The following is a 21,886-nucleotide window of genomic DNA, read 5'->3' as shown; positions in this document are numbered from 1 at the left end:
GAGATAGGCTTTAGGTTCTGTTCCATCTTGTGTTAAATTTAATATCAATTTAATAAATATAAAAAATATTATAACAACAGCTACAAAAAATGAGGTAGTGTCTCAGATAAGCTTATAGACATAAATTGGGAAATTTGCCAAAATGCAGAAATCTTGTTTTAAAAGTAAAATTGAAATGTTGTTTACTTTGTTTCTGATCAGTTCAATCATTTGTTGCATTGCTGCCTACTTAAGCAGCAGTGCAACAAGTGCTTTGTAGTAAGGATATGTCTGTCTTAGTTATATAACTACAATTTTGATTTTTACAAAAAACCCACAACTGAAATGGAGTTTTAAAAAAAAAACTGAAAAAAATTCATTTATTTCAAAACACTTTTTGACAATATTTAATGGGGAAATTTTGTGTTGGTTCAAATTAAAACAAAATATTCACTCATTCCCTACAAGGAAAATTTACAAACTAATAAACAACATTTTAAAATCTTTTCTGAATTGTATTTATTATAAAAAAAAATATTATCATCAAAATATATTTTAAAAAACATGTTGACAAAAAACAAAAAAAATAACAATGAAAATGTCAAAATTTTAAAAAAGTTTCTTTTTGCAAAATATTGGTGCATTTCTTAAATAATTTTTCAGAAAAAAATTGTATGATAATGTAAATAAACTTTGCATTTTTAGACACCAAAAAGTTCATTAATTAATGCCTGCTGCTAAAAATATTTGTGGCATCTTCAATTTTATTTCTATTAATCAATCAATGCATTACATCAAGTTTATAATCATATATCCTATGATGATGACACACGTACTTAACAAGAGCGAAAAACATCATCACCTGTTCTTGACACACATTCTCATTTGGTTGCACAACGCTTGACAAATTTGCTAATGCACATCTGCATATTGTATAAACATGCAGATGTGCATTAGCAAAGCCTTTTGTACTTACTGTAAAAGCAAAGCCTTATTGACCACATTAGAGTTGTTCTTAGCCCATTGTTCTTTTATAGTATGGAAGAACTTTGATCTAAACCAGGGTTGTCCAACCTTTTTTCTTAATGGGCCAAATTGGAATTTTAGGTATATTCAGCAGACCACAAAGATAATTTAAATATATGTTTTTAAAAAGTTCAAAATGTGAATATCAAATTTTAATAACAGGTACAGTACTTTTTGTAATTATATATGTATATTTTTTATATCTTTTTGTAAAAAAAGAAGTTATACTCACACAAAATAAAAATAAATTCAATGAGATTTTTTACATTGCTTTCTTTTTATAATATAGTCAATATCTGCTTTTATGGTACTAGTTTTAATTGTACAAATATTAGTTAAATGGGAATCACTCAACCTATTTCTTTCAGCAGTTTTGATGTTTTTCATACATAAAAAGAATTTTTTTACAACAATATGTACTACCCCATATGCACAGACTCAGTTTGAGCAGGCACGTAGGTACATGTGCTCCTGCTTTTGATCGTTTTTCGGCGGCGATTTTGGATTTATGGGTGGAACATATATATCGTTCGACTTGTCTCAACGAGAGCCTTCATCTGATATGTGTTTTATGTGTCATGCCATTTATAAGGAACTATAACAAAGACATTTTAGTAGGCTTTGGGCTTATTGCGGGCTTTGAGCGTAGGAGTAAGGATTTTCGCCGGCACGAGAGCTTAGTAGAGTACACCATAAGTGATCTTATCAAATGTTATATCAATCAAGCGCTTTTGTACAGTGTTACACGCTTCAACTAGGAGTACCAGAACAAAGACCATTGTTCTCTTAGAACCACGTGGTCGCATTCTTCGCTTCTACTGTGAAGGCCCTTTTGTGTGGGGTATTACTGGGATCAGCTGAAGCTCTATACACTGTGCTATTACTGTACATTTATAGACTGTTTTCGTGCCGTTACGCCAACCAGCCTACTTGGCCATAATTGTGTTAATCGTGGGCCTCATATTATCGCAATCGAGCTCAACTGTAGCTTGTAGACTGTGTACATTGACACGACTGTATATATTATTTTTCGTGAAAGTCGAGCCATTATTTACAACGCAATAAGGGTAACTGTTGTAGCGGAAGGACAAAGCCAGTTGTCTCAGTACACGTGACTCATTAGGTGATTGGTGTATCTATTTTCCTTTCAGCGTTATCTAGTTGTCTGTCTTTATCTAGCCAACCGCACTGCCAAGCCATTCAGCGAACTCTAGTTCAAGCATTTTTTCTGGATCTTTCTTGACATCCCAATTGTCTGCTCATTCTGTTAAGAAGTTTTGCTGATTTGTGTTAACATGGCTGAGTCTCAAGATATGATCATGGGGCTAGGAGAGGAAATAAAGAAGAAGCTGTCCATCATCAAAAAATGTTTAGAGGCAACCCACAACATGTGGACGGATCTCAAAGATAAAGCCATACAGAGTCTGGCTGGTGTAGGCAGTCTGATGCAGAAGCTCGAGAAAAACTTTAATAATGTCATCCAACAGCAAAAACTCCACATTAACTCCCTCCAGCAACCTGTTAATAATGGCCACGGTTTGGGGAATTTAAGTCCCACAAGAAACAAATGTGCTTATGTGGATGTTGTGAGGAGGCCCTCACGTCCTGCTAATGATAAAGTTGTACTGGTTTATCCAGATGAGAATGCTGACAGCGAGGAAATTATTGGAAAAATTAAGGAGGAGGTGGACATCACCAATTTGGGCATAGATGTAGCGGGTGTCTGCAAAATTAAAAAAGGGTTTGCTATAAATTGCAACAATAAAGAAGGAACAGTTAAGTTGCTAAACACTCTAAAGAGCAGGGGAAATGTAAAAGTAAGAGCTGCCAGTCGAAGGGACCCAAGGATTATTATCCCAGGGGTTTCTTGGGGAATCAGTGAAGAGAAGATGAAAGAATACATCCTAAAACAAAATGCTCACATGCTCACTGAGAACCATATTAAGCACGTCTTCTTCCTGGGCAGGGAAGAGAGGGGTATACGGTCGTGGGTGTTTGTCATCACCCCTGAGCTCAGGAGGATGTTTGTGGAGGCGGGTGACACTCTATGCATGGGCTGGAGGAAGAGGAAAGTATATACTTTTCACTACTACAAAAGATGTGGCAAGTGTTTGGAATACGGGCATACTACTAAAATGTGCCACAGTGAACTTCGCTGTACTGAATGTGCAGAAGCAAATCATTGCTCAAGAGAATGTAATGTGGAACCTCATGAAATGCTGTGTATCAACTGCCTGCGTTACAATAAGAGGTGCAGCCAGGATGCGGACCGTGTGGATCCCAGGCATGGGGCCCATAGCCATCGCTGCCCTGTGTTAAACTATTACATTAAACTAAGTACTGACAGCACTAAGCAATAATGGAGCTAAAAATAGTGCAGATTAACCTCAACCACTGCTCTACTGCTGTAGATCACTTAATTAAGTTTGCCTTAGACCACAAGATCGATATAGCATTGATTCAAGATCCGTATGCTTCCTCTCAGATACTGGGTATTCCAAGGTGGATCAATTGCTATAGCCTAGGTTTGGCCTCTGCAGTGCTGGTATTTAATAAAAGCATCTCGTCCTCTCTTATCGAGGAGCTATCGAATGAGTTTTCTAGCACTGTTTTAATTAGTACAAATACTTCTAAATTTATTGTAAACTCTACTTATTTAAAACCATCTGGTGATATTAATGAACAGATTCTGGTCATTCATAGGCTTTTCTCTGCCTTTAAATTTCCTTATGTGATTGGTACTGATGCAAATCGTAGGACGCCTGTCTGGTTGGACAAACTTCAAAATCCAAGAGGAGTGAGAATACTTGAACTAATATACGAGTTAGATTTAGTCATACATAATTTAGGGGGACCGCCTACATTCTCTTCCCACCAGGGAGAAAGCTATATTGATTTGACCTTAACTAAAGGTAGCATTAATATCAAAAATTGGAGTGTCTCGCTAGCTGAATCACTTTCAGGCCATAGATATATATTATTTGACATTGAATTATGTACAGCTAGGACTCAAGAAACTAGCAAGACATTTAGTAAAAACTACAATGTCCATAAAGCTGGCTGGAGCAGTTTTAGTGAAACATTCTCTGAAGATATTCCAGAGATTAATAATTTAATTCATCATAATCATCCAGTGGAATACATTATTCAAAAATACATAGAAATTATTCAAAAAGCTGCTGACAAAAGTATTCCACTCAAAAAATGGTATAGGCACTCTGTTCCCTGGTGGAGTCGTGAATTGATGGTTTCCAGAGCAAATGTTAATAGGTTAAGGCGTAGGTTTCAGCGATCTTGTGGTCCAGATCGTATAGATTTTAAGAAGTGATATCTAGAAGCTAGATGGAGCTATCAAAATTTAATTAAGTCTTCAAAAACTGAATCCTGGAAGAGATTCTGTACAGAAAAGGGCAACATTGATCCATGGGGTAGCGTTTATAAATTATTAAAGATCTTTATTACTAGTTCTTCCAATTTAACTATAAAAAATGTACAAGGCAAGACTCTGTACGATGACAGAGAAATTGCCAATATGCTCTTAAATCCTTTCTTTCATACTGATAATATTGATAATGATAGTGATTCTCACAGAGATATAAGGAACTGTATTCAGCAACCTTACCATATGGGCGATGATCTGACCCCTTTGTTAATTCAGAAATTAAAGAAATCATTTTGGCTCAAAAGAATAAGAAGGCGCCTGGTCAGGATGGGTTGAATGCAGAGATCATAAAAAATGCCTTTAGCACCTCGCCCAACTCCCTTCTTAATATTTACAATATGTGTTTAGCTGTTGGTGTCTTCCCCACAGCATGGAAGCATGCAGTGGTGAAACTCATTCCGAAACCAGGCAAAACTCTGGATAATCTGAAATCCTTTAGACCAATTAGTTTGCTCCCTGTATTAGGTAAAATTTTAGAAAAATTAATGATCAGCTGAATAAATTACCACTTAAATCTTAAAAAATTCCTAAATAAAAACCAATTTGGCTTCACTCCTCAGATGAGTACTGTTGACCCCCTGATTAAAGTTAGGGATATTATGCAGCATGCCTTAAGTAACAAAAAAATATGCATTGTAATCTCTCTGGACATTTCCTCGGCATTTGACACCGCCTGGCCCATCTTCATTCTACGCGAACTTTGGACTGCCGAAGTACCAAAGAATCTGTACAATCTTGTGGTAAGTTACTTTAAGGACAGGAAGGTATCTTTAAGGTATAATACTGTAGTATCCACTAGGGATGTTTCGCTGGGTGTTCCTCAGGGTTCTGCTTCTGGCCCAGCCCAGTGGAATATTTTAATGAACACTGTTTTTAGGATCAAGCTTCCCGCCGGTAGTGAACTCTTTGCCTTTGCCGATGACCTGCTTGTGACAGTGACTGACAAAATATTTATTCTCTTAAAAAGAAAGCTAGTTCCATACTAGCCAGTCTTCAAAATTGGGCTAATGAAACTAAATTAAAATTTAATACTGACAAGACTAAATTGCTATTTGTAACGAGGAAGCGTAAGATTAGTAAACCACCTTTGACTTTAAATGGGAAAGTCTTGGAGTATGTAAATTCAATTAAATACCTGGGAGTTACATTACATGACAAGCTTAGCTGGTCGCCCCATATCCGTGTGCAGTTGGGGAAGGCTGAGAAACTGCTACACATGTTAAATAGAATAGCGACCCTACGATGGGGACTTGCTTCTAAGACTTTAGATGTTATTTACGAGGGAGCTGTACTATCATATGCTGTAGGGTCTGGGGGGATGCTCTCAAGTACCAAAAGAATAGGGATATGCTTTTAAAGTTTCAATGGCGTATTTGTATTAAAATAATTAAGGGATATAGGACTATTTCAAGAGAAACTGCTTTACTTTTAGCTAACAAATTACCAATGGATCTTCTGCTTAGAGAGCATTATGATTATTTTAACATTAAGAGGGAAGGTACATTGCACCTTAATAATTATTGTGTTCAGTTTGCTATCCATGCTAGTGTGGAGCAGCTTCCTCACCCTGCATATTCACATGAAGGTGCATTGATTGATTATGCTGACCACCATCCGCTTAAGATATTCATTGATGGGTCGAGGTCCGAGCGCGGCACGGGGGCAGCTGTGGCTTTCCTGTCAGACATGCAAGTTTTGCATCGTTTAGACTTTAAGTTACATCAGGATTGTTCCATTATTCAGGCTGAAATTTTAGCTGTCTGGCATACTTTAAATTACATAATTAAAAATAAGCTGAACCATGTGTTACTTTGCATTGATTCGTAGACTGCATTGGCTTGTTAAAAAAAGCCTAAGATATCCACCAAGCTAAGTTTAGACATCTACAACTTATTCAAAAAGTGCATCGCCTTGTACAATACTAAGGCCTCTTGGATTAAGGCACACTCTGCTTGCCTGGGGAATGCCTTGGCTAACCTCCTGGCTACTAGTGCACATTTAAATAGTAACATAGACTATTCTATTCTTTCTTTAGGGCATGCTAAGCATATTCTTCGAGAGAGTTCAATTCAGCTGTGGGACTCCAGATGGCAAGCAGACACAAATGGTGCCGTTACGCATAGCTTCTTTCCTACTGTCAGTCACAGGATTAAAATTAATTGGGAGCATCATGACCATTTCACTACAACTTTATTAATGCAGCATGGTAAACTAAATAGCTATCTTCATAGATTCAAGTTCATAAATAACCCAAATTGTAACTGTGGTTGCCAGGTTCCGGACACTATTGAGCATATCTTGTATGACTGTAGCCTTTTTGATATCTGTCGAAGAAAATTGATCACCTTCCTTTGCAACCAGTTGCAGGTCTGGCCGGCTCCTCTCCACGCTTTAGTAGAGGATGTTGAGGGTTTTAACCTACTACAGGATTGCTTTATTCAGTGTGCTAGTCATTACGGTCCCCAATAAAACTCTTTCTGCTGGCTGCAGCATACTGTCACTGTTCCTGGCTGGGCTATTTAGTGTTTCTACAGGGTCTATCTTGGTAATATATGTTTTCGTATACTTGTTATATTTAGATGTGTGTATATGTTTCTAGTTATGTGTGTGTGTATATGTGGGTGTCGTATGCCCTGTTCTAACTCTAATATTAGAATAGGGTATGTCGCTTCACCCACTGTCCCTTCTTTGTGCCATCACAATGATTCTCATGTACCAACTATGCCTAGGCTTCCCTGGGCCTCTTAGTGCTCTCTGAGCGGGAAGAGGCCTTTTCTGCATAAATAAATAAAAATAAAAAAACCCCATATGCACAACAGTTTTCTAGATAAATTGATAATTTCATCAAATTCATTGAAAAAATGTACTACTTTATAAAATTCAAGAAAGAAATGTTCTCTATGATAAGTTTTCAAAAATTCCCTGCTTTGAAGTTCAATGACTTCTAGCTGGTATTCGGCTGGTGCTTCCACATAATTAAATGAAAATAGATCATTATACAATTTTAATTTAGTTTCTAGAAAATCTGGTTGTTAAATTTTTTAATAAAACTTCACATAATTTACTCTATTTTTTAAAGTTCACGGGAAATTCTTCATTTCTTTTTAATAAACTCTGAAAATGCACAATTTTTCATGCCAAATAAGACAGATAATATTATTGCATGTTTTGATTACTAAATATTTTTCTGGCTAAAAATATTGAATTTTTTCTTCTGTTATTTTTCTTTTCTCAGTATTAGATGCCATGACCAAATGCTGAGTTATTAAAAGTATAAATTTAAAGTTGATGAAATAATTATGAATATAATTGGAGTTGAAAATATTTAAATTATTATGTTAGCAAAAAATATATATATATAGACCTATGCCTGTATTATATACCTGTAATTAGAAAGAATGCCCAAGTGGAAGGGGCTAATTTATTCTTTATTTCTATAAAGAATATATTAGTTCCTTCCACTTTGACATTAGGTTTAGCCTCAAGTCACTAAAAATGGCACTTTTTTGAACAGAAGAATTGTGTCTTTTTCATTCTCCTGGTGAAAGATACACATTTCTTTATCACTAACAATACCACTTCATTACAAAAATCTTTGAAACTGAAACAATCAAAATGACAGAACATGCCACGAACTTTTTTGATTGGTCAGTTACAAATTATGTCACCAATTTCATCATTACCACATCAAAGTGTATCCAGCGAAACAAGAATAATTTTTATTATAACATACTTTACATGAAAATGTACCTAAAAATTTAGCGTACAGTGGGATGCATAAAAATATTAAGTGGGCTGCAGTGCGGTCTGTGGGCTGGACATTCCTGATCTAAATGAACTAGTTAACATACTCTTATCACAGTTTGGACAGAATTTTCACTTTAAATTACAAAGTAGCCATATTTTGAACTAACCAAATTCCTTAACATGTAAATCACTATATTCCCGGCAGGGACAAAAATAAAGTTACAAACTAATGAAATTTAGAAGTATTTGAGTTCTAATTAACAAGGAATTTCTGTAATTATTAATTGATTTGTAAACTGTTTTATGTTGTGCACAAGAATTTTCAGAAAAATATTGTTTGTTCCAGAAAAATTTTGAGTCCGGAAAATACTTTGCATTCTGGTGTGTTCTTCATAAAATGTTTAATACATTAATGTATGATTGCTTTAATAAACTGTATTTTAGTAAATGTTTGTAATCTACAAATAGACAAAATTTGTTATGAACAGTCTTTCAGTAGAGTAGAATAAATTCACTTCAAATTAATGAATATTCTGAAATATTTTATGTATATTTCTTAACAAATTAAAATGAATTCACCTGTAGTTAATCACGCACCATTCATATTCACAAGAAATTCTGGCAAATAGAAAAATTCAGGTATTAATTCTTTCACATCATTTGGATTTTCCATTAACATTTTCCAAGTTGCTTCTAAAGAATGGAACTGTCTATCTGCAACATCAAATCTGAAAAATCAAATATTTCATTAATATAAAGATTTTCAAAAATTGCAGTGTAATGTAGTAGATTTTCAAAAATTATTCAGCTTTATATTCATTTCAATTACATTAAAATATAAACTTTAGTTTTTCAAATTCATCACTTATAAAATAAAAGATGCAAACCTATAGTCAAAGCTTAAATGATGTTTAGAATAAGTACCATAAAGCAAAACGTTATATCACTTAGACACATACTTTGAAAAATTTTCAAAGTATGTGTCCCTTCTGAAATTTTTTCTGACTACATTATTGGATAATGATATTTTTATTTTTCATTAAAAATATCATTATCCAATGATATTTTTAATGAAAAATATCATTTTGTTAAATCTAGAAATTCATAAACCTGATAGTTCATTTCTTATTACAGTTACAAATTCCATTCATCATATAATATGTATAAAATATAAATATAGTCATATAGTATATATGTCATAGCCATATGCCAAAATTTACCATTTCAAGAAGTGCCTAATCATTTTGCAAAAAAACTAGCACATCTGTAATAGAAATGTATTTCAGAATTTGTCTAGTTTTTCTGGTCACTTCTTGAAATGATTACTTGTTTTCTGCAAATATTGAAATGGGTGCATACTTCAGCATCTGTCTAATGAAACTATTTCATTTAGCTATCAGCACATAGTATAAAACAGTTTTGTTTTATACTATGTGCTAAAAACAGTATAAAAACTGAATGTTTTTGTATTTCTGCATGTTATAACTTTTTGAATGCAAATTATTTAATAAAAAATACAAGTTTTAAATAAATAAACATCAATGATAGCAAAAATAACTGTAGTAAATAATTATATATTTTAAACATAATAATACAGCAAAAAATTAATATTTTACATTTTAAATTTATTATTTAATGGTTGTAAAACTTTATTTAACAGACTAATACAGACAAGGGGAGTGTCTATTAAAGCTAAAAGTCTGTTATATAATATAAAGTAGATTTTCCAAATGCACATGTTAAAATTTGACAAATTAGTTATTTTGTTTTCACTTATGTAGATATGTGTCTGTAATTAATATTAAGTATACATGAGAAGTTTAATTTCACAGAAAAGTTTTCTATATGCATTATTGCTTATGTACTCACTGTAGTTCTCAGACTGCAATAAACAAGTATATGATCTAAATTGAAATAAAAAACCAAACAAATAATATTCTTAAAAAGAAAACAAAATTTAAATTTTCAAAAAAATTTCCTATTTATTCATCTTCAGATGATGATATATCAAAACCCTCCTGTTGTGCATGAAGTTGAGTGGTGATTGTTGGATTTAAAACAAAATAACTTATTAATATGAGGTTTTAATGTAAAAATAAAATAAAATATAGAGGCATCTTAAAATCACTAATGCTTTTCATTCAAAGAAAAATTTTCAAAGTATGTGTCCCTTCTGAAATTTTTTCTGACTACATTATTGGATAATGATATTTTATAATGAAAAATAAAAATAAATGCATATGATAAATACTCTATTCAAAATTCAAACTGTAGAATTGTTTTTCTAGTTTTATTTATAGTAATAATTTTAGTTGCAAATAAAATAAAATAATGAATCCTCAAGTTAGCAATTAAAAGGTAATGTTGGTAGCACTGTGCCTTGCTGTAAATAGACTATATAGATCAAGTGTCAGACGTGTAACAATTGGGTGACCAAGATGGTTAAGGCATTAGCTTGAATGCCCAGATTTGATTCTAGGTTTCCAGAATAGTAAACCTTTAGGAATTTTTCATGGGTGACCTGTCCTGGATATGTTGAATCTCATTCCTCACCATACAGTTGTTCTTATTGTGGATCAGGTGAACCCATGATAGATATGGAAAAAGACTCTCTTAACACCTACAGCATGTAAAGAGTCAAAACTGAAAAAAAAAGCCTTAAAATATGTAAAAACTGCCATCAAGGACTTGTATTACAAGGAATTTGCATTTTATAACATACAGAAGTGCAAAATATTCAACTGTATTGTTTTACACTATATGCTAATATGCTGTTAGACATTACATGAAATGCCTAGTTTCATTAAACAGATGCTGTAATACACAACTATTTCAACACCTGCAGACAGCAAGTTAATGTTTCAAAAAGTGACTAGAAAAACTAGACAGATTCTGAAAGTAATGTTTATTATAGGATGTGCTAGCAATTCATGAAACAGCAAATTTCAGCATTTGGCTAAGACATGTACATTATACAAATATAAATTATACATACATACATATAATTATGATTTATATTATATATACATAAACTAATTACCAATTTTTATAATGTACAAAAATTATGTTATATATTAATAAAAAAAGTCACAAAGAAAGTGATAAAAGCAAGTATATAAAAATTTTTCCTAAAATTCATTTTATACCTTCCACTCTGAAGATCTACATGCAAAGAAGTAAATGGTTCAACTCTGACTAGGTAATGCAAAACTCCAGCTGAATTAGAATAATGGGTGCCATAATGAAATTTTTCCACTGTTCCAGTTATATCAATAAAATTTTCATATCTGTAAGTAAAGCAAATAATAAATAAATAGTAGATTTGCAAAATATTACTAAATATAAAAATACAGTATGATGGACGAGATAAAAAGTGAAAAAAAAGAAATTAAAATTAAGACAAAAAAGCAAAATTGAGCTAATAACTGATGGGGTAGTATTGAATAGTACTTATTACTGTTCAATACTATTAACTACAAAGTGTTACTAGCATATTTTTTTAAAACTATTTCAATAATACAAGAAATATAAAATAAATATTTTATTTGATAGATTGAGAATTGATTTTGTGAATTCTTAATAATTTTTTTCTCACATGATTATTAAAACAAGATTAAAACATATTGATTGAGCTGTATGATTTAGAAAATGCATAATTAAAAATATTGATAAATGGACATGTAAATTATATCAAACTGAGCAAAGAAAGCATAGCATTTGCTTGATATGTTTACAATAAAAAGTAATAATAGGATGAAAAATTTAAATTACTATATCATGTAAAAATAAAAAAACATTTTGAATTTTTCGAAGAAATGAATGTAGGAATGAAATTTTACAAAGAATAATGTAATTGAATTAAAAAGAAAAAAAAAAGATAAATGAAGAATATTTCTATATATATAGGACTTACACACAAAAGTCATTAATGGTCACTTAAACATTTATCCAGGTGCAAGAGATCTTTCCAACATTGCACACGCATATGCATATGGCCATGCTTGTGGCAGTGATAAAATAATCAAAGGGAATCAATGTAAGAGGAGTTAGCATAACAAATAATCTCTGACAATAAAGGATAAAGACAACATTGCAGAAATTGATACAAAAAGTGAGATTTATTTTGTTGAAGCACAGCAATTAAAGCAAGAAAGCTTCTTTGGCAGTGACTCAAATTGACAAATCACTGAAACATGTTTTATGAAGTAATGACTTTTGACTGATTTGAACAAAATTTTGCACATTAATACAAGTAATAAAATGGCTTGTCATGTTGGAGACTGAATTTTAAAATTCAATCTAGAATGGGAGATATTGGTTGATCATTTCTGTTACTAGTTTCTTTTGATTTACTAAGACTAAATTTTGGCTTCTTTTTCGTAACTTCAATCACACAAGGATACATTAATTGAATATGTAGACTTTATTATTGTATTCAGAAATGCATTTCTGAATAATAAAGTCTACATATTCAATTAATGTATCCCTGTGTGATTGAAGTTACTAAAAAAGTCAAAATTTAGGGAGATATTAGGGCCAAAAGTCATCCTTATGTTAAGTCAATGGGAAAATTCTACATTGTAAAAATGTAAACAAGCAAGTGCCTGCTACCCAACTTTCAAAATACAGCAAAATTTGAATTTCTCGAAAAATTGACAATATAGTCTATATACCTTAACAAATTATGCCTTGCATAAATTTTTTTTAAACATGACAGTACATTAAATTTTGGGTTCCCATTTTAAGTCTAGCTAGGATTAGATTAGGTTTTCCTTCATTTTTTGAGCATTTCAAATATTTTGATCACTTACTTTATTTTAAATTTTTTAATGACTATTTATTATGATTGGCTTTTACATATCTCACCAAAAAATCTATGATCTTCATCTTATATGTTCACTGCATTCTTTCTTTCATTTGAGTATATTCCAAAGGTTCTTTTCTTATCATATTTGTCAGAATTTACATAATTTTTTATTTCTTAATTTTTCTTCTTTTAAATTAAAATGTTAAAATTAAAAATTGTACAATTCCTTTTATGTAACTGGCATCTTTGTTTCTATATATATTTGTTAATTTTTGGTGGGTAAATATCAACTGTCCTTGCAGACTTTCTGGACAATTGAAAGCTATGAGAAAGATGCCATAAAAAATAAATAGTCTAATGTTAAAGTGAAATATTTATTTTGTTTTGATTATTAAATATAAATTATAAAAATAAAAATAATAGCATATATGATCAAATTTCAGTGATTGTCAAATTTAAAAACAAAAATAAAACACAGTTAATTTGAATTTTTTAAAATATATTTTTATTTTTTAATAATAATTTAAAAAGAAATAAGCAAATATAGTTTATCCACAAATTCAAATTAATGATGTTTGAATACTATCAGATTTGATTGTATAAAAAATCTTATTCCAAACCATTAAAAGAGAAATAGATTTAATTTCTAATAGATCAAATACAATAGCATCAAATTATTGTTTCAGATAAAAAATTAAAATTAATGTTAAAGTTCTGATTAGATTTATTAAGTGTTATAAAAATATTCATTGTCTATTAAATTAATTTAGTTGCTATATGATAAAATTTATATAATCTTAAAAACAGTTTTACTTACTTTGTTTTAACTTCTGTTATATTTTTTGGATTCACAACTCCAATGGGCTTGCTTAAATCTCTATAAACAGCTGGATTATCAAGATCTAGTTCTGAAGATGTGTAATCCGCAAGAATCCAAGGAAACTAAACACATACATTAATAATTAACTTAAAAAATAACTGTATGCAATTGATAAGACTAGCCATTTAATGTTGCTAAAAAGAAAAAAGTTCATTCTTCACAATATCTACAATATTTTAGAGTTAGTTTCACAGAGACTAATAGAAAAAGTTAGCTTTTATAAATTAATAATAATTTAAACTAAACAGTAAAAAAGATTTTATGTTCATATTTTTTTTTATATTTTCAGAATTCCAAATCAGATTGTGTAGTCATGGAATTCACATCCTACTGAAGAAATATTTTAATTTTATTTTTATTGAGATTTGATGGGTATATGTCAAGGAAGATCTGTGCAAACATATTCTATTTTGCATATTAGCATAGCATATATAACACATGCCTATAAAAATAACATCTAGCAATAAAAATGTTTTTTCACATTCATAATAGGAGTCCTGTGGGATGAGACCTTGATGTTATTTATCTGTTAATAGTTCCTTTTAAATATTACTCAACAGTTCTTAAAAGGTCATTCTTACAACACAGTAAAAAATGTTGCAGATATGATTTTCAAGTAATTCAATATAATTGATTATGCCTTCAATTTGTCTCAAACCCTTTTCCACTGAGTTTTTTTTTTTTTTTAATTCATTGATTAGGCTTCAAGGATTGAAGCTAGGTAACATACCAATACTTTGAGTTGTTTGGAACCTGGTGAACCTTGATTGTCTTTGCAAACCTGAGTTGCAAAAATTCAATGTTGCCTTGTAAAAAATTCATCAGTGAATTAAACTTTTATTATGTTATGATTCAACATTTTTCTTCAATTATATCATTCTACCAATTGTTGGAATCCAGATTCTCACAACATCAAGTTACTTAAAACAGTAAATTCAAATCAAATTTCATCTCATTAGTGAAGATTTACAGTAATAAAATTATCTTACGATCTCTGCATCTATTAATAGTATTTTTCATATTTCAGCAGACTTTTGCTAATGTCATCAGTTAAATATAAACTATTTGGTGCAAATATGCAAAGTAAAAATCAAAAATTATTAAAATATCCATGACTGTAATTAAAATGCCCCTAATAAACACTATTTAGAAGATATTTAGTAGTCCAAATGCAACCAAATTTGGCATGGTGACATTTCAGGACAAATCAAAGATATTCTGTAAAAAAAGTTAATGTTGAAACTCACTACTATGGCACTTTAGGCACTATAAGCAATGAAAAAGAAATTTCCTTTGCTTAAGCGTAAGTATTGCAGCCAAGTTATGAGTATAACACTGTTGAATGTCATATCTCATGTTACCCATACCCTCATGTTATGTCATATCTCATCTTATCTCATGTTACCCTCAACTGTGCCTAGAAGAACTTTCCCGGATCGATCCAGAACTTTCTTGATCCAGACCTGTCCTGAATGATTCAAATCCGAACAACCTCAAGACCCTAGATTTCCAAGTCCTCACAAAATCTGAATCAAGAAGCATTACCATCAATGCAGGTATTTCCCAACTCGCGAACAATTGTAAACTCTCTCTCTCGTGACCACTAGATAGATAGGTTAAGTCGATATAACACAATATATATTGTATTATGTTCTCCTTTTCATTGAAATTAAACAGTTATTTAGTTGTTAACTTTAGTGTCTGAGTACTTTACTTCCATTGGGTTGTCTCTCAGTCTCCACCCAGAACCTGATTGCTTACTCATGCGGCTGCTTGTGTGACCTACTTTTTAATCCACACTAAACTCACTGTCGCAGCTCCTGTGTCAACTGAGACACGGTGGTGTCAGTCCTTACAAGGCATCAAAGAGGTGCTGACTCTCCGGTCACATGAATATGCTGGAAAATTGCATTTTTCAGCTTGGACAAAGATCTAATGTTACAATAAATACTTTTAAGATAACCCCAATACTTTTAAGATAGCCAAAAGTCACACGAAGTCTGATGACCAAGACGGCCATGAAATGGTAAAGTATTGTATTGTAAAGTATTGTAAAGTAACCGATAACCCTATTGTCTGTAAAATGTTGCCTGTAGTAACTGTTTCACACATACAATTATGAGGTGGAGTCCCATCATGCATGAAAATTGTTCTTTCTAAGATACCATGCTGCTGAAGATCATAAACCACAAAATGTCTTAACATGGATCATAGTGTGCAGCAGTCATAGAGCATGTGATAGATCCTGCCACAGATTGCTCTTCAAAGAAGAATGGTCCAATTATGACACTGGCATAAACCCACACCAGACAGTGACTTTAGGTGAGTGCAGTGGAATTTGATGAATAATGGTAGGCTTTTCTTGTGACAAAATCCTGCAGTTGTCTGTGTCTATGGCTCCATTTAGGTGAAAATGGACTTCATCCATCCATAAGATATTGCAGGTGCAAGCATTATCAATCTCCATCTGTGCAAGGAACTGTAATGCAAAAGCATCTCTAAGCAGGATCAGTAGGTTAAAATTGCTGAACATATCTGATTTTGTAAGGGCAATAATGCAGCATTTTACAAACAATTTTATGCACAGTAGTGAATGGTAATTCCATGTGTTATGAAACAGCATGTACTGTACCATGTGCACTTTCCATGGTTGCTTCCTCCACTATCAATGCAACAGATTCCTGAATTTATATAGGAACAGCCTTCCCCATCAGGTACAATGGATAACACACACATGGCTTCCAATTTCTTCATCATTTTCTTCAAATCCAAAGCAGTAATTGGTCCTGTTAATAATCCTCTTAAGATTCGGTATTGTTTCAATGCATGCTGTTTATTGCTATCAGATTGATAAAAGAATTTCACAAGTAGAATATGGTTTTTCAATGATAAAGGATTATTCAATGATTATTGACTTGCAACAACTGAAAGCTATGCTAAAACACACAGATTTATAGCAGTAAAACCATACGCACAGTATGAATCTGAATAAACACTAGGGTGTCCATTTTCCCTCTGATGGTGACTTTTTGAATTAATTATATTTCTTGCAGGTTATGATATCCCCTGACCTCCTTTATATTTTCAGGTTTAAAAACATTTGGTCTGGTAGTTTTCATTTTATAGGGGGGTTCAAAGTGAAACTTAAATTATGATCACCCTGTATAAAACATGATTAATATGATATTAATAAGAGAAATGTCTTTCAACTGATAAAATTTAGTTATGAATCTCATTCATAAATATTCAAAATCAAAATGATCATTAAATGAATTATTCAAAATCAAGATCATCATATAAATAAATTTAATCATTTAATACATTTTATTATTTATGCAATAACTTTCTTTAATGAAATCATTTATCTTATATGCTAACAAAAATGTCAACTATTATTATTTGACAGTTTTAAATAATAATAAGTTAACTGATAACTTGTTTTCTCATTTTTATCTTCTTCTTTTATGGATTTATTGTCATTCAGAGGATGGAATTTATTGCTTTCAACATTGTCAAATGTATGTAAATATAAGTATGAAAATAGTGAGTGGTATGATTAAAGAAATCATACAGACACTGATTTATATATTGTTATGCAACAGAAGCTTCATATTCACATATTTTTAACCATTTTTCATATTCTGAAGCTAAAACTCACTTATATGTGGAAAGATTAAGAAAAATAATGAAATAATGAATAGAGAGACAACTTTTAATGATTATCTTAAAAACATAGCTATTACTTGTAAATACAAACAGATAAGAACAGTTATGTTTAAAGTCATTCAATACATCTGAAGGATAATTTCAAATTAAAGAAAAAGAAATGTTCAGCATTATATAATGGATTACAAGTGAAACGCCTAAAATTTAAGAAAGAAACCAAAGAGTGTGTGACATTTTATTAGAATTCTTGTATGAGCTGTTGTATGAATTGAATTGAATTCATACAACAGTTTCTAATATTTAAAAAAAATATAATTTGCATGTATTTATCTTTCCATTAATTTCATCTTTGGTTTGAAATAAAATAAATGAAAGATTTATTTGTGTGAAAATGTAACTTTATTCTAGCATTATTCATTTTTTCAATCCCTAACCTTCTTTCTTCAATATTTTTCTTCTTTTCATATTCACAACAGTTTTGCAGAACGTAATTTGCACAAATACAGACCTTCTATTATAATAATTATTTAAAATTATATATTTCAACTAAAAATTGATAACATATAAAAATAACAACTAATGTTTTCTTATGCAATATAGAGATAAATAAATGAACTAATTATAAACTATATTTCAAGTTAAATGAAATTTTCTTAATAAAATCTAATTTAGTTTTAAATAGAGAACAATTGGAATTCTTGAAAAATACTTAAATTAATACATGTATAAGAATAAAAAGCTATTTTAGAACAAAAAATCAAAGTATACTTACTACAGGATACTGACTTAAATCATTGTATGTTCTCCCAGCAATTGTATTTAAATGCATTAAGTATTCAAAATTACTTATTTCTCGTTGTACCCACTTTTGCATCCATCCTGATGATTTCAGTAATTCTGCTGGTGTTCGAATTCCATACGAATAAATTAAATTAGGAGGTCGTAAACCTACAATGCGACCATATATTTTGTTTCTTTTCTAAAAAATACATAAATAATATAATAAAGTTTATTAGATTTATTAACAATAATAATTAATAAATTTTATTCATGAATAAATGAGAAATTTTTGAGATATTTGTTACAGAGAAATTAAATTATAAAAATACAGAGACAAGATCTTATTAATTAACATATTATATGAGTTTAAATGTCTATTTTACATGAACATAACTTATAACTATATTTATAACAAAGTTAAAGATAAACACAGATAATAAAAAAACAAATCTACAAGAGAACCTATGAATAGAATGAAAATTTAATATTAACAGAATCTCCAAAATAATGAAATAAAAATTATGATATATTCTTCATATACAGGATTCACAATAAAGTACTAAGTCACTCAAATAACTTTTGAATGAGGAATCTAAAGCTATGGAAGTAAGGTATTGGTATAGTAAACTGAGCATGTGCTAGATGAGACTGATGGCAGAATTCCAAATAGTAAAATTTGAAAGTTAATATTCATATCTCAAATTATGAGAGAAACAGAAAAATGGTAAATGAGAAAGTTGTAGAGCATCATTTAATTAGTAGGAAATGACATTTCATAGAAACAGTGTGTGCAAATAGAAGGCTTGAACTCTACACACCATGCCATCATTTGCATACAAGAAGTACAGTCAGTCTTAAGATAGCTGTGACATGACACCACAGCTGCAAATAAAAACTCAGATTGGCAATGTGCAAACACTCATCAATCATTAAATAGTCCTTTGAACAAAAAACCACAGCAAACAATGGCTGTACAAATGAAAATTTATTGCAAGGTGATACTGCTATATGATGAATGTAAATGAAATGCTAGAGAAATGCATAACAGTATGCATTATGATTTCTACTGCCCCACATCCAACTGCATGGACCATTTCTTTATTTGTTTGATGGCCGAGAGAGACTGGTAATATTGCAACCAAGGCTTTGGAGCAGGAAATGGTTCCAGCTCTGCTCCAGATGAATTTTCTGGCTCTGGCTCTAGCTAAACATTTAATTTTTAAGTACAATTGTTTGAAATAAGAGTACATTATTCAAACCATTTTATTTTGTTTATTTATGTATAATCTATATAAAATTTATATAAAGCAAATGAAACACAATAGAAATAGATCTTTTGATCACTTATAGCAATATGTGATTTTAGCATTATTCTCAGATACATAAAATTATAATTAAAGGAGAGGAAATTACAGAAAAAAGAATAAGATAAGAATAAACAATTAACTAATAACTACTATTTGCCAATTATTTATCATTATTATGTCTGCACCTGACTGAAAAGTGGTTCAGTCTGTTTTTAATTGCTAGATTATATTAGAAAGATTAAAACAATACATAACATTAAAACAAAATTCACATTGTAACATTTTAATTATTATTTAAAATCTACTAAAATACAGTGGTGCCTTCACTTGCAAGTTTGATTTGTTCTGTCACAGAGCTCATAACTAAAATTACTCATATGTCAAACAAATTTTCCCCATTGAAATGAATTGAAATGCCATTAATCCATTTTGGATTCCCCCAAACACTTCAATTTTTTTGTTACATGTTTTTAAATAAGAAAAATGTACTTATAATGAATGAATATTGTATAAAAATACAATACAATGTACTGCAATAAACTGGTTTTATTAACTATAATGTACAGCATTTACCTTGGATATCAGACGACTAGGAGATGATGATGGAGGTGAAGGAGAAAGGCTGAACTAAATAACTGAATCTTATTTGCTGATTTTTGCCCTTTTCACTGTGCTTTCCTCACTTTCATTCACAAGAGTTTTCAATAAAAACCTGTCCAATGAGGTCTGTTTCATCCTCCCTTTCAGAATGTTTCCAAAAGGAGTTAGGCAAGTGTCATTAAATAGTGCCATCACATGCCCAGTTGCAACTTTTTCTGGATGTTTCTTTTGAATAAAGTCTGAAAGTTTCTCCCACATTTCCTTTATCTCACTTGCAGAGATAACCTCCTCTGCCTTACCTATTTCCAGCAAAACCTCAGTGTGCTGCAGTGTCTGTAGCTCCTTTAGTTCCTCCATTGTCAGTTCTTCAGAGTTCTCCTCAATGAGCTTGTGATGTCATCTTCATCCATGTCCAGGTCCATGAACTTGTTGAGGGTTGCAATCTCCTCCACCACTGCTGCTTTGGGTTCAAGTCTTTCAAAGTCCATTTCCGACAACCTCAGGCCATAGCTTCTTCCATGCAGAGGTCAAGAGGTTCCATGCTCTTTGTAACACCCTGCCAGACCATATCAATAATTCTGAGGCATATCACGATGTTATAGTGGTCCTTCCAGAACTCTCAAAGGGTGAGGTTCGTGCTCTCCCGACACCTCAAAGCAGCAGCAAAACAAATGCATGGTGAGGAGCTTCTTGAAATTAGAAATCACCTGCCACTCCATGGGCTGCAGGATAGGGGTGGTGTTGGTGGAAGGTAGAGAACCTTTATAAACTTGAACTCTTTGAGGATGTCATCTTCGAGGTTAGGTGGGTGAGAAGGTGCATTGTCCAGGGCAAGAAGGGCTTGCAAAAGTAGGTTATTTATCTGGATGATATTTCTTAACATCAGGACCAAAGACCAAATTCACCCATTCAACAAAGAACTGCCTAGTGACCCACATCCCTGGATTTGCCTTCCACATAACCTGCAGTTTTTTTTTCAGAATCTTATGTGACATAAAGGCTCTGAGGTTTTCTGAATGATAGATAAATGATGTAGGGTATGGAACTTTGTGTTTCGTCAAACCGACTGAGTGGTTATTTTGAACATTACTGGCGCAGTCGACAGGATACTTTGGATTACGTTGGATTACGTCGAATTATCCTGGATTACATTCCAAAGAATCGGAAGAACTGAGCTACGACAGAGAAACAGACGTACGTACAGAGCATCACCAGCAATTTGACCCAGGTAAATTATTTGTTTCTCGCTAGCACACAGAGATGCCTAGACGCGCGAAATCGCGGCAGCTAGAGGCTAGGGACTGGGAGGATGACGAGCAGGGAACGGCGCGTAGGACAAGCAGGTCGAGTCGTGAACTCGAAGCAAGTAGGTTACGGTCTGAGATTGCTAAATTCAAGGCCAAAGCAGAGGCAGAAGTGACAAAAAGAGCGGAAATCGAGGTGGCGAGCAAGGAGAGAATCGCAAAAATCAAAGCAGAGACGAGGAAAATCAAGTCTGAGGCCGAGGTGAAATTAGCAAAAGCCAAGGCGAGAAGAGCGGAAATTGAGTCAGAGACGAGGAGAATTGGGTCCGAGGCCGAGGCGAAAAGGGCAGAGATAGAGTTAGAACGGCTTAAGTTACGGCTGGGGATCACCGGGAAATTAGATGATAC

General features: G+C 31.9%; 1 protein-coding gene across 3 annotated transcripts in view; it reads right to left on the bottom strand.

The window, feature by feature from the left end:
- Nucleotides 1–21,886, bottom strand: part of LOC136974820 (neurobeachin-like protein 1) — a 179,853-nt gene that overhangs the window by 27,562 nt on the left and 130,405 nt on the right. For 2 of the 3 annotated variants that reach the window (XM_067269768.1, XM_067269769.1), the window contains exons 44-47: nucleotides 18,320–18,526; nucleotides 13,819–13,943; nucleotides 11,341–11,481; nucleotides 8,792–8,922 (exon numbers count right to left, since the gene is read on the bottom strand). In XM_067269768.1, coding sequence (XP_067125869.1) covers nucleotides 8,792–8,922; nucleotides 11,341–11,481; nucleotides 13,819–13,943; nucleotides 18,320–18,526 — 604 coding nt within the window. Of the gene's footprint in view, nucleotides 1–8,773; nucleotides 8,923–11,340; nucleotides 11,482–13,818; nucleotides 13,944–18,319; nucleotides 18,527–21,886 lie in introns of all 3 variants that reach the window. The other variant, XM_067269770.1, reaches the window with a different exon arrangement.

The sequence above is a fragment of the Centruroides vittatus genome, unplaced genomic scaffold (genome assembly GCF_030686945.1).
Source record: "Centruroides vittatus isolate TY-2023 unplaced genomic scaffold, ASM3068694v2 contig_357, whole genome shotgun sequence".
Classification (NCBI taxonomy): Eukaryota; Metazoa; Arthropoda; class Arachnida; order Scorpiones; family Buthidae; genus Centruroides; species Centruroides vittatus.
Note: the sequence above shows the minus strand (reverse complement) of the source record. Positions and strands in the feature narration are given on the sequence as shown.